We start from the raw sequence: 13,392 nt of genomic DNA, 5'->3' as shown, positions 1-13,392 counted from the left end.
ATCGGATCGGTTCAACATCAGGATTTGTAGTGAGTAACTATCAATTAGTTTTATTTTTATGTTTTATTTTATTAATTTTTTTTACATTAAAAAACAAGTATCTATTTACCGTGCGTTCTTAGTAGCCTAAATCAGGATATATTTTAACAAAATTAAATACAAAACGCATGTTATAGCGACATATTGGATATGAGATTTTAATTCTCTTTTCGTAATGTAGGAAACCATTTGAAAACCATAAACTTGCAAACGTAGAAGTTCTGCTAAATATAGCTATATAGTGCTCCAAATAATATAGATCCCAGGGGAAGAAATGTCAGAGGGGGTAATTAATTGAAATTTAATGTAAAATAGGTTACAAATTCAGATGTTAGCCTACTATTAAATCGACTGGAGCCTCCAAATTGTGTTTATGAGCGATTATAGGCTATTTAAGTTAGATTATGCGTGGTTTAAAATTATATAAACAATTTTATAATGGCCAACACCAACAGCCTTGTTTTAGAAGAGAATATATAACGCCAAAGGACTTTGAAACGTAGCCCGTTTGTACTCTAACCTTGAATCGTTTATGCATTACAGTTAAGTACCTCATAGATTATCATGAACGATTCTGTAACGAATTATGATTTCTGGTGGATATTAGATTAAACCAGGTTATCGAGAAGAGATTGGATCATGTAGCCTAGTTTTCAGAAACATAGCCTAATGTATATCAAAATAAAATGTTGCATTGATCTGTCAGTGCAACATAGTCATTGCAAACAGAAAAATCACTGCTTTAATAAATACTCTTTATTCATCTACTATAACAAAGAGGATGTCATTAATCTGATAGTGGATACAGTGAGGGCTGTAGACTCTCGGGTTACTTTGGAATCTGGCGTGATGGTTTAATGACGAATGCAACTCTGTCGAACAGACGGTGGTGTAGGATGTCGGCCATGCATTGGGAAGCGCGCCGCCGCCAGGCCGTGTTGGACCGCAGATCCAGGTCAAAACAGGTACGGGCCTTCTGCATTATTTATCATCATCCGGTGGATATCTGAGCGGGACACGCGACACCCTCACGTGATCGCAGCCCTTATTGCTTAATTCATTGAATGAGTGGGGATTCCTTTCTCACACCTGACGTCTTCCATAGTTTGTTTCATGCACTTTTCCATCGTATAAAAACTGCCGGTCAAAAATAAGCCTAAGAGTTCTACAGAATATATATAGCCACAATGTGCGCAAACATGACGAGGCTGGCATGAATGCCCTGTTATTCAGCTAACAACGCCATTGAGGCCTAAGATGGGCACCTCAAATCTGCAAAGCCAATTTCGTATTTACCATGTTAGCTCCATTCTCAATTCCAATACGTATGTATGAGGTGCTTAGTGAATGCTCGCTTTCATAGACTGGGCATTTTAAAATGCTAATGCATCCAATGCTAAGCTCAATGTCAAGCATTTGCATGGGAAAAGAAGCCAATATTTGGTCCCTGTCGTCAGTCTGAAAAAGGGGACTTTGCCATTAATTGGTCTGGAGCCCCCTCCACATCCCTCCCTCCATTGCCACGCTGAAGAATTTCACACCGAAGGCAGGAATGCGGAGACTGCCGAAGCGAGAACGCCCTGACGCACACAAACAAACAACATGGCGGTAATGCGGCCTTCAATAGGGATGACTTCTCACCTCCGAGGTGTCAACTGGGCTGTTCACAAGTGTTCGAGGGGCTGTGCCCAGCAGATCTTCAGCAAGATGAAAACAATCCCTTCCTCCTGACTGCTGACGTCTGGCCTGAGCATGTCGTCAGCGTAGAAGCTATCACAACATAGTTTGTTATGCAGCCGGTGGCATGCTCGAATTTCAAAATGTGCTCACTTTACTAGGAACTGTACTCACCAGTGAAATGGAAGCTTGTGTAAAATATTCTGCTTCAGGTTGGATAGAAATAACTTGTGCATCTGAACAAAGGACACATCTCAAAATGGACCACCCCAACACTGCAATTGCACGAGCCTAGTTTTGTGTTTGCCTGCATCGTGTACGCACTAATTAAAAGTAATCATACCATGCTATGTTCCCTTTTGAGTCTAATTCAATATTTCATGTTACATTACATTACATTACAGGCATTTGGCAGACGCTCTTATCCAGAGCGACGTACAACAAAATGTATAACCATAACCAGGAACAAGTATGACGAAAACCCTAGAGAGAAGTACCGGTCCAAGTGCAGGGAACAACCGCATAGTTCAACTTGGACCCTGAAGGTTAAACTGATTAACACTAACACAATGAGAACAGCAACAACATAGTCTATGGAAAAATACAAGCAGTAGTTAAGACGGGTGCATTGACTAAGTCACCTACGAAACAGCTACCTAGTTACGTGTTTAATGAAGACACCAGCATAGTCATACGTGCCACCGGTATGCTGCATTCACCTAAACAGCAGAAGGAATGGATCACTGCACCCTTAAACCGTCCTGTCCATTATAATCTGTCCCATTTTCGGGCTCTTTGCCCTGTAGGTCAAGGAGGACCCTCCACAACCGATCCCAAAAGAACAGAGTGGGCCTGAAAAGCCCACCCAGCCAGGAGGTGGGTATAATACTAAATGACCAACAGGTGTCAGCACAATGCACTCATCCATGGCTAAGCCTTACTGCTCCGAAGGTATCTGTTCAGAGGAGAGGTGTGCAGAGGTCACATCTGGGGTGGAAGAAATAAAACCCAGTAGAGGCCCCTACTGAAGTACATAGAATAATAAAATATGTTACATATAGTACTGAATCAGCACAGTAGCATAGCACAGTGGTTAGTGGACTAGCTTTATAGCTCATGCACCAGATAATTTATTCCCAGGTTAAACAAGGTGCTGTAAGTCATTCTGGATAAGAGCATCTCCTAACTGCCTATGAAACTAATAAAAATGTATCTCAAGACAGGAGAGGAAGGGATAAAAGCCCAGAGTTTAAAAAAAAAAAAAAAAAAAAAAAAAAAAAAAAGACTATAGGCCATGGTACTATAATTTGTCACAGTCATGCCAAATTAGGCTTATTTAGGTTTATACAGACACAAAGGTCATATCCAACTGTTTAAATGACTTCAGTTTATTTTCCACTCATCTCATAAACCACAGTTCCCTCCCAGTAGCAAACCGATATTGCTTCCAAATTTGTTTAAACCTGAAGTACGCTGCATTTGTTCTTTAAAAAAGAACATCAAACACGTAGGCCCTTAACAGCTATACTGCACTGCCACCTGCCTGAACTCCACTCTTTCTTTCTTTTTTCTACCAGAGGAGAGAGGCTGTGTCCACTGCAATGGCAAGCCCAGTGGCAGTGTCAACTACGCTGGCACCAGGATGGGCAGCAGATACAATGTGAGTGTGGGCCACTGGCTGCCATTAAGGGGCCCCGGACCCCCCTCTGTCCTGTAGTAGGATGATCCATGGAGTGCTTACCTCACTGCCGAGATCTGGATCTGCCAATCAATGCAGCTAACCAGTGAAACGCTGCCCTGTCTGTCTTTCAGTCCATACAGTACGTCCAGCAGTGGTGAAGGTCCATGGCCATAGACTGAACACTGGCACCAAGATATCAAGATACCTGGCCTGTTAAGCGACTCCTGCCACTCTCTCATCATGCACCAGTACAGTGACATCACAGTCATGCTCCTGCCGTCTCTGTGTCTGCACTGATGCAATCACGAGGGCAGAAATGAGAAATCCTGTGGATCCAACCACATTCATTGAATCAGTTGAAGTTTCAGATAAAGTGTTCCTCTTTCCAGCCACGTGTGTTCAAAAATAAGCTCACTATTTTAAACAGGGGAAACTTTAAAAATTGAAGGGGGGAACATCTGTGAAAGGATTTATTTTACCCAAGAAATTGAACACACAAACTGAACACACAATACACAGAAATTACAATGTATTCATTTTTAAAAAGTCACTTAGTACCATTTATGATGTGCTTCACATTCACTACTGAAAACATGAAACTGTTCCTCCTCTTGAAATAAAAGCCTAAAATGCATCCGCTTAACAAGTATGCATCCATTTATCGGACACCACAAATAAAGACATTCTTGAGGAATCTGGCAACACATTGGGCTTTTAAACTCACAGTACAGCATATGATTACAGCGATTTGAAAATAGTTTGATTTGACCATTAGAAAAGAATGCCATACAACACAAATGAAGGATTACATAATTGTACTGTACTTGATCACGGTGTTCAGATTTGCTAACGAAAGGTTTATAATTGTAAAAATAAAATGAAATTTTAAAAAAATTCCCCACTGTATGATTTGTGGAAAAACAACACTGCTACAGATTGAAAACAACCCTTCACAATTACCCAGTTACAAATGTTCTCTCCAAACTTCAGAAACGGGGAATAGAGCTCTGTCGCCACCTAGTGGCCTCATCTCAGCACTGAAAAGGCCCTTCAGCAAACCGTCAACAGGAAGCGGAGAACCATCAGTGTGAAACGGGAAGAACTGGTATTTTTTAGCCACGGCTATTTTCTCTGCCAAAAACACCTGTGCCAAAAAAATTTTATTGCTGGTAAATGCTAAAGTTGAAAACAGAGCAATGTAATACATCCTCATACCAAAAATAGCTAATTATCTGGACTTCACAAACAAGAAAATCAACCTGCAATTTGTTTCCATGGATCCATGGTAGAATGTTACATGGGCAGGGCACTTAAAATGCACAGTGGTTCAATATAAAGGTGCTTCAATGCAACACACAAGTCAGAAACATCCTAAATACTTGTATTTGTGCTCTGAACTGAGTTGTGTTCGTGGATTATGATGAAATAAATTCAAACTGTTACTGGAATAAGGTTTAGGGTATTGAATGTCCCAAAAACATGGTTAAATGAATGAAAAATGTTATTTGGCAGCAAAAATAAACACAGCTAGCAGACACTTTTCATGCTGGAGTTCTTTCCCACCACCAGGGAAGTTCCACAGTGATTAAAAACTGACACAAATGAATGTAGTTTCAATCAAATCTCTGCAACCTTGGACTGTGCTCCGGCTTAGAACCGCTGGACCATTTGTAAAACTCCCACCCAGCCCCAGCAGCTGGTTCTACCAGTGTGGGAAGCAGTGCCGCTCCCTGGCCAGTAGTAGTACGGGGCCAGGGGAGGGTGCTCTCTTGCAGGGGGGTCTACATTGTGTTCACTGTGTTCAGTGGCCGTCGTTACGGTCCATATTCCAGGGTTTGCGTCCTTGAGTCACACTTAGACCTGGAAAACGGCAGAAGCCTTGGCTTGTCCAGTGGCCTCCCGAGTGTTTCAGGAGGAGGGGTCAAAAGAAGTGGGGGACAGTGGTGTTGGTGCCACAGTCGATGTACTCAAACGTGTCCAGAGACAGCTGCTCAGAGTGGGATAGATAGAACACCTTCATTGTCATCCTGTGGAAGACAGGCACACAGAAACGGCATTAAAACCTTCAAACAAAATGCTTCTGCAAGTGTTTCTTCTGTACCAAAATATGAGTTCTGTGTTTCTACTGATAACACTTCAGACACATATCATAAAGTTTTTAAAATCCAATAGCAATACCAATAAGAAAATTCAGACTTTGAACTGGGATGAGGTGGCCCTGCAGAGAAGCAGGAGAGACATAAAACGGTTACAGGTTGTCTAGGCAAGTCTAGCTCATCTGGGGAAGCCAGACATGTGACAGTGCCCCCAAGAGATAGAGGGAAGATAACAAACACATAACACTTAAAGGAGAAATGCACTGCAACTGCGCTTCTCAGTCCACAGTTATAATACGGCCTCTGTTACTACAAGGCCACAGAAATGCCTCATGAGGGAGCCACATATCATCTACAGCACGGGTGTCCAATCGTATCCAAAAAGGGCAGGTGTGGGTACAGGAGGGAAAACTGGAGAAAACGGTGACGTCGACGGACGAAACTCACTGTAGATGCAGGAATAAGGTGTGAATCCGTATGGCGACTGACTTGCAGTAAGAGCTGAAAGACAGACAGACACTCTTAAAGCAGCAAAACCTAAGAATAGCTCAGAAATTCCAAAAGTATGAAGAACAAAACATTCCTACGGTCACCAGAGGTGGAAAGTCCCGCCATTTGTTTCTTCCCACCATGAACTCAGCCAGCTGACTGCACTAATTAGTTTTACCGCCGGGCTGAAAAATTGTGCTAATTAGCAAAACCAGGGGATTGGAACAAAATACTGAGGAGGACTTTTATTCTCTGAACATGGATTTTCCACCTCCGCTGGTCACATGCATAGGGGCAGTGAACTTTGACCTCTCTCATATTTTCCGTCCCTCCCTGGCACAGACTGCTAGACCCTGTGTGTCACCGTGCCCCCCATCCCACGGGTGCAGAAATAGAGCCAAGTTCAGCCAATTTACTAAACAGCGTCACCAAAATGTGGGAGGAGCTTTCCTACGCACTCTCTTTGGGAATTTTCAAGGAGGGAAAATGTGAGGGGAAATTGTTGGACTGCAGACACGGCATCCTAAATCTTCTGATGGCATTATGCAGACAGAAACCTGTGCCTGTACTTAGGACAACATGGACACAATCCTCATTGCATTGAGTCATTCACTAATACCGAGAAATGAATTCTTTTAAAAATCATCTGGATGTTATCAAATGACCATTTATTATCATACACTGGCTATACAATCACGGTGGGCGCACAGGTTCGAACAACCCAAATCTATGAGAATATTTTTGATATCGGACCAATAAACCGGATGGAAGGAGACCCCCTAATTCTGCCTGGTGACAGACATTTGGAGGCATCAGTCAGGTTCCTAACAGTACAAACCAGAGGAGGCTTCACAACATATTTCATAATGCAAAAAAGTTAAACTAACTAAAGTTACACACCTACACTGCATAGTGAGGATTACCTAAGATATTACAGGGATGGGGTGATATCTTAAAATTAATTTAAAAATACGTCAGCAAAAATATACCATGAGTTGGGGGAGAACCAGACATGAACTATTTTTTTCAAAACAGACAGGCGAAAAAGCATCCAAAACATAAATATTTTAAATAAAACCATTTATAGTATAAAAAGCACATCATTACCCACAGCTCACTGATCACAGCCAGAGAACGATTTGTGAAAAGGATTTGTTCCTTGGTTTTTGGCTCTAGATATCACATGATCGCACTCATGCAATGCTTTCCGAAAAGGTTGCTCCACTGCCACAATCATCCTTAGCCCGAAAGCAAAGTCGGTCCCATGACTCAGAAATCCACTGCAGTCACATTATCCAAATTTGTCTTTTCAAACGGTTCCATTGCGCTTTATTCTACTTCCCGTTTGAGAGAACGGCACTTCAATCCATTTCCACTCGCTCACTGACTCAGTCTGCCCAAAGACATGAGCTCACTTTATGGGGCACATTTTAATTTTATTACATCCAGCACATAAGTGGTTGCTTTGCATGGTAAAATCGTTGAAGTTTGAGTTGTGTGTCAATGCTGAAGGCCTCTCCCCTTCTCTGGATCGAGGGGGTTTTGAATGATTTGAGAGAGGGTGGAAAGAGAGAAATAACCTCTTTAATTTAAAATAGAAATTTTAATCTTTTAGTTTTCCCCAACATGAGGTTTCCCAGAGTTTCTAGTCAGTCATTTATTTTATGACAGGGTTGGGGTCTTGACCTTGGAACTGATGTAACAAATCTGGCCCACCATCTTGGAAAAACTGTTTTTGGGTCTTGCTTTCCAAATCCTTTTTTTCTTTATTACACTACACCGTGTATTATGTTGCTACGATTCAGTCCGCTAAAATGGTGCCAGTACAATTTTCAGACCATGGTTAAAATCTTGGTTTTGGACCTCTTCGTCAGTGATCTTAGCTCCTCTGTATCTGAATAGAGCTTACGAGACATTTTGGGCACTTAGCAGACACTCTTAGATTCTTTGCATACAATCCATTCATACGTGCATATTTCACAGAAGCAACTGAGGTCAAGTGCCTGAGCTCAGGCGTATGACAGCTGTGCCCCAGCTGGAAATCAAACCCACAACCTCAGCTTCAAGCCCAGGTCTCTGAATGTTACACGACTCTCTCGCCCAGAGAACTCTGCTATTGCACTCGTACGCTGACAGAAGAGAAAGGCAGGCCTGTACTTACTTTAGGCCTTCATCAGTCATCTGAATGGGAATGACGTAAGTGTACTGCCAAAGAGAGAAAAAGACCAGGGTGAAGGGAGCCTTGAGAACGATCCACGCTCTACAGCTTGCTCATAGACAAAACAGCCATTTTCAAAATATCCACTTTACCCTCTAGATTTTTTTATATATTGTGTCTTTGAAAAAAGCATTTTAAAACAACTCAAGGCTATGCAGGACACTGTCTGTGTTTTACTGGAAAATTAAAGTTTTGTTAGTGAGCACCTGACTGATGGAAAGACTGTGGACACAAGAATGGATCACATTCAGCTCTGCAGAAGAGATGTAGAAATCACAGAAACCATGACTGCCATGTGAAAAATGAGATGACTGCCATGTGAAAAATGAGATGACTGCCATGTGAAAAATGACAAAATCTGAGCATTGCCGATCTTTGCCATGAATATCATCCAAGTGTGCAGAGTACCTGTTTTCACAAATTTAAATAATGTTTATAAAATTTGCATAATTTTGTAATGCAAAAAAATAATTTTATTACTTGCATAATAGTCTAATTGAGGAAAACTCTATTATGTGAATATAATGTGTGAATATAATTATATTCAATTAATAATGTCTACAAATGCACTTATTTATTTTTAACTTTTATAGTAAAATTCCAAAATACCAGTATTGATGGTGTGGAAATAACTACACCAGTGTAGACTCGTGTACCATATGCCACTGGTTACACTGAACACCGTGTCAAACTCAGGAATCATATGTAAAAAAAAGTTACTGTCACTATGTTGAGAGAATGCATTAAAACACAATATTTTGTTGTGTAACAAATTTCCATATTGCTAATTTTTCAGCTGATCTTATCTTCCCAATATCATGAATCACCTTCAGGAAGAAAAAAAACCTCTACCCCGGTTTCTCACAGTAGAGCCCGTGCCGTGTGTGCGGAGAACGGACACTCACCCCTTCCACGCTGCGTGGCTGGACGCTGGTGACGTTGGAGATGGAAGCCGTTCCCAATACCGTGTCATAGAAGAGCACCTGCACGCTCAGATCGGTCGCCTGGACGATGGCAAAGTTGTTGTTTGTGATGTTGATGACGTTCTACATGAGGGAACCCAGAAACGTGGCATCAGTCCACCAGAAGGCATTCCCTGAGCGCTCAGTCCTCATTACATTACATTACATTACAGGCATTTGGCAGACGCTCTTATCCAGAGCGACGTACAACAAAGTGTATAACCATAACCAGGAACAAGTATGACGAAACCCCTAGAGAGAAGTACCGTATAATAACTTAACTAGTAACAGAACAAAACCCATCTCATACTGAATGTAACACCATCTATATTTTTCTGTAATATTGTATTTTAGCTGTGATATTGAGGTCACTGCTCTGTGATAATCTGCAGTTTGTGTGTCAGCATGAATGAACTGGTAGCATATATTGACATACCACAGGCCTGGATTCAAAACAAATTCTGTACAGTTCAAACATGGGGACAATGAATGTAGGCTTTGGCCACTGTCCCGTATTCCCCTGGATGTTTCACTGGTCATTGCTTGCGGGGAATTCCCACACAGACCCCTGTGACACTTGCTGTGACTCACAGTGATGGTCATTTCCACTGTGGAGGGAGTGAAGAAGACGTAGACGGACTTGACGGCCACAGGGGAGAGCAGGACGCTCCGCGGGAAGAGGAAGAAGAGGATCAGCGAGCAGACGAGGATGCACAGTGCCACGGACAGGCTCACGTACAGTTTCCTGCAACGAGCCGCACACACGCGAGATGCATCAGAACGGAACTTCCTCAGGGGACACGCACGGCATCTGAACCACATTCGCACACTCCACACACGCGCGCAAACCCCCACACACACACACACGCACGCACAGGATATCTGAATCGCACACTAAACACACACACACACGCACAGAGTGTCTGAATCACGTACACTGTGTCTGAACCTCAAACCAACACTGCACGCACACTGCACACACACACACGTGCTGAAGGAACAAGGAGCTTACTGCTGACCAGACACAAACACACTGCATACAACCTCAACAAGTCTTTCACGTTCATTATGCACACACACTGCCAGAACCTCACACACGTATGAGGTATCATATGTACAGCACTGTTCATAACTGAACCTCCTGTCATTGGAGGATTATCATCATGTGACTTACGTGCGCCGTGGCTTCAGTCTCTGGTCGGTACAGGGGATGACTGCCACCAGCTGGCTCTCCTGACCTGAAGAGATAATGACAGTGGCCCCGTCAGTCTGGCTCTACTGGGCCCCTCAGTCTGGCTCTATTGACCACTACCGTCATCCACACACATGCTGTTCATCAGTTTACAAAGGGATTGTGCCCTTGTCTGCATTTTGTGGCTTAGATAAATATGTATTAAGGGAGCATTGGCCATTTATTTAGAATTTCAGCATTCTGGATTAACTTTGCCCTTCAAGCCGAAACAATGTCACATGTTTGAGTTCAGCATACATTTTTTTTATTTTATGGACCAACCTCTTGGGATCCGTCCCGTCCCCCGACAGGTGGGACAGTCCAGCGTGTCCCCTGCTCCCATCCGTGCGGACCTCTTCCTGTCGTCGGGTATGATTTCCTCCTCATCCTCAGCCTGGCGCCCCAAAGACACCCCCATGTGCGCGCACACCTCCTGGCCGACAGGGACAGACCGACAGCTGAAAGCAATGGCCACCGCTCGTCCATTATCAAAGAGACGTGGATCCGCACCATCAGCCTGTTGCTTATACTGTTAGGCACAGAAAATTCCAGTCCCGGTGTCCCCAGAGCGCTGAAGTGCTTTCACGCTCTTACCTTTCAGCTGTGCAGCATATCTACACATGGGCAAAGCGGGGAAACTCCTTAGGGAAATAATGATGACTTAAATCCAAGAAATAACACATCGGCTAGATTCTGTTAAACCGAGCCAGGAGACACCTCGCTGATGTCAGAGATAGGTTAGGGATCAGGGAAACGATTAAAACCCTGGACAAGGACTTGAGGATTGCAGGCTTGAATCCTAAATTCGGTACTATTACTAATGCGCGATTTGTGAACAACAATGCTGCCTTCTTAAACGCGCGTTACAGGACACAAAATGTAGAACCGTTGCTCTGTTACACAAATGCCTCATATTATTCATGTGTGTCCTCTCTTCAACTGCCTTTAGGCTAATGTAAGAGGAGCACTCTCAAACAAACCTATACCTAAGCTTTACAATTACACTGTTTACAGGTATGAACGATACGCAGGTTGGGCCAGCCAATGTTATTTGACCTGTTTGCCTGCTTAAAGCACCGAGCGATATTAAAAAAGGAGAAAAGCGAGACAAAAAGAGGCTGTCATCTCCATGTAATTTACATGTCGGTTGTCGAAGCTCTGGTTGCTATAAGCGGAATAACCAGCTTCACAGCTTGCTGCATTGCCACTCTACTCTGTGACTAACAATCGCTCATTCTACCACAGTTTTGCATCTGTTCCTTATAGGTTCCTCGGTTCAGACCCTCAGCATTTAACTCTTTGCGCTTGGGCCCCAAGTCAAGTGCTGAAACATAACACAAGTGTTTGGAGGCGAAGGAAGTTCAGCACAGTTCAGTAAAGTGGCGTGTCATGGTGCTTGACTGGGCGATATCTGTAACTTGAATTTGGTTGGTAACTTCGGAAGAAAAAACTCGCACTGAATATAGGTCAGGCAATTTGCATTGAAGCATTCACACAGGTTACGTTTGTCGTATTGACACTATATGAGTTACTAAGTCTGAATATAAGGTTATATTATATAAAATTTCTGTCAATTTTGTCCTTTGCGTAGCAAAATTAATTTTAAATGTTACAAAGTAGACACTCTCGGAAAATTTCAAAAACAGTTAATTAATAAACAGGACGAATAGATGTGAAACGGGCCAAAGCATGACGGATCTAAGTACGCAGCGCAGACCCGTTCAAATGGGGGGGGATTAAAAATCAATCCAACCCCGCCCATTAAAAGGGTGCGCAGCAGCCGTCTTCTTGTGCCCAGTGGTCCAGACGAAATTTCAAATACACTAACAAACGTCATAAGTGCTAAATTCGGAATTTATTATCTCCCCCTTTCAGACAACTGCCACAGAGTTTCCAATATGTTGTTTAAAATGTCTTACTGTCCACCCCAACGTCGAAAAGGCTAATCAGATCCACAATATGTTGAACTAAAATTGTAAACATAGGCTGTGCTTCCAACGCTCTCTGAACAAATTAAATCAGATTGTTTTATGTCATAGCCTAGTTCAGATATTACAAATGCCGTTTTGTGTGAACAGCACATTAACTTCGTAATCACAAATATTCACCAACTACTCTAGCCAAAACCTCTAAGCTTTGTTTCAACACTGAAACCCCGTATTTCTGAACTTACCCTTTTCTTTGAATTCGCACAACTTTATGACGTCATCTCGCAAATAATAAAATCCACGACTGAGACATTTAAAACGAAGAATCCTCACAAATGGACGCGGTTTCCTCGAGGATGGTCAGCTCAGAAGAGTCCTCGCTGCTGAATAAATAATTGCGCAGTCAGTGCTGTTCCTTCACGGTTTTAGTCAGCTGACGCACAACACGCTTGATCTTCACCGACGTGATTTTGCTGCCGCTTTGTGGAGAGACAATACACAGCAGGTCGAGTTAAGAGACTGGCTCGCGAGGCTAAGTTGCGCTAGACGAGTACAGAAAGTGTATGCGCATGTAATGAAAATGAGAACATAACGTTAGCAGAAGTGCTGCACTGGAGACGTGCAGAACGACTAGAAGTCTCACAACTTCTGAGGCTTCAGTCACAAGCGTGTCACACTCTTAGTCACATCAAATCACCTAAGTTGCAGAAAAACTCCTGAAATGTCGAAAAGCAAAGAGAACAAAATGTCAGTAGACAATAGTTACAAAAGGCAGTTCTGAAGCTCTTGAATGTAGTGGAAAGACCTGTAGTGGGAAGACCACTACAGTCAGCTGAAAAAACGCAACCTAAGGGGCAACAGTATCCCGTTGCCTTGCCCTAGGTTGATATCAAAGCTAGACAGTGGACACAACCAGTCCCTATAACAAAAATAAATCAATACATCATGCTGCAAATACACACCTTTTAAGATTACACATCATAATGCAAAGTCACATAATTTAGCAAAACATAAATGCTGGGGATTTCCTTTTCATCTTGGGAACCAGGAGCTCCTCTATCCTCATATCTG

The 13,392-nt window shown here is 42.7% G+C and overlaps 1 protein-coding gene across 2 annotated transcripts; it reads right to left on the bottom strand.

Moving 5' to 3' along the window:
* Nucleotides 1–3,849: 3,849 nt before the first annotated feature.
* Nucleotides 3,850–12,766, bottom strand: LOC118217346 (transmembrane protein 106B-like). Of its 2 annotated transcripts, none has more exons than XM_035399264.1 (8): nt 12,567–12,766; nt 10,676–10,823; nt 10,337–10,400; nt 9,754–9,907; nt 9,106–9,246; nt 8,144–8,187; nt 5,941–5,994; nt 3,850–5,424 (listed from the first exon to the last, which is right to left on the bottom strand). In XM_035399264.1, exons 2-8 carry the CDS (start codon nt 10,809–10,811, stop codon nt 5,319–5,321), a joined length of 699 nt encoding a protein of 232 aa, XP_035255155.1. In that variant the 5' UTR covers nt 10,812–10,823; nt 12,567–12,766; the 3' UTR covers nt 3,850–5,318. The 2 variants fall into 2 exon arrangements, with proteins under 2 accessions (XP_035255155.1, XP_035255154.1); XM_035399263.1 differs by having other exon boundaries at nt 10,676–10,826; nt 12,567–12,764.
* Nucleotides 12,767–13,392: the final 626 nt, after the last annotated feature.

This window comes from Anguilla anguilla, chromosome 17 (assembly GCF_013347855.1).
Source record: "Anguilla anguilla isolate fAngAng1 chromosome 17, fAngAng1.pri, whole genome shotgun sequence".
In the NCBI taxonomy this organism is placed as follows: Eukaryota; Metazoa; Chordata; class Actinopteri; order Anguilliformes; family Anguillidae; genus Anguilla; species Anguilla anguilla.
Note: the sequence above shows the minus strand (reverse complement) of the source record. Positions and strands in the feature narration are given on the sequence as shown.

Coding starts and splice junctions, on each gene's coding strand:
- LOC118217346 (XM_035399264.1), bottom strand. CDS start 10,811: ATGGGGGTGTCTTTGGGGCGCCAGGCTGAGGATGAGGAGGAAATCATA. Junction 9,908..10,336: donor AGACTGAAGCCACGGCGCAC/GTAAGTCACATG, acceptor GGCTCGTTGCAG/GAAACTGTACGTGAGCCTGT. Junction 5,425..5,940: donor ACCTTATTCCTGCATCTACA/GTGAGTTTCGTC, acceptor TGTCTTCCACAG/GATGACAATGAAGGTGTTCT.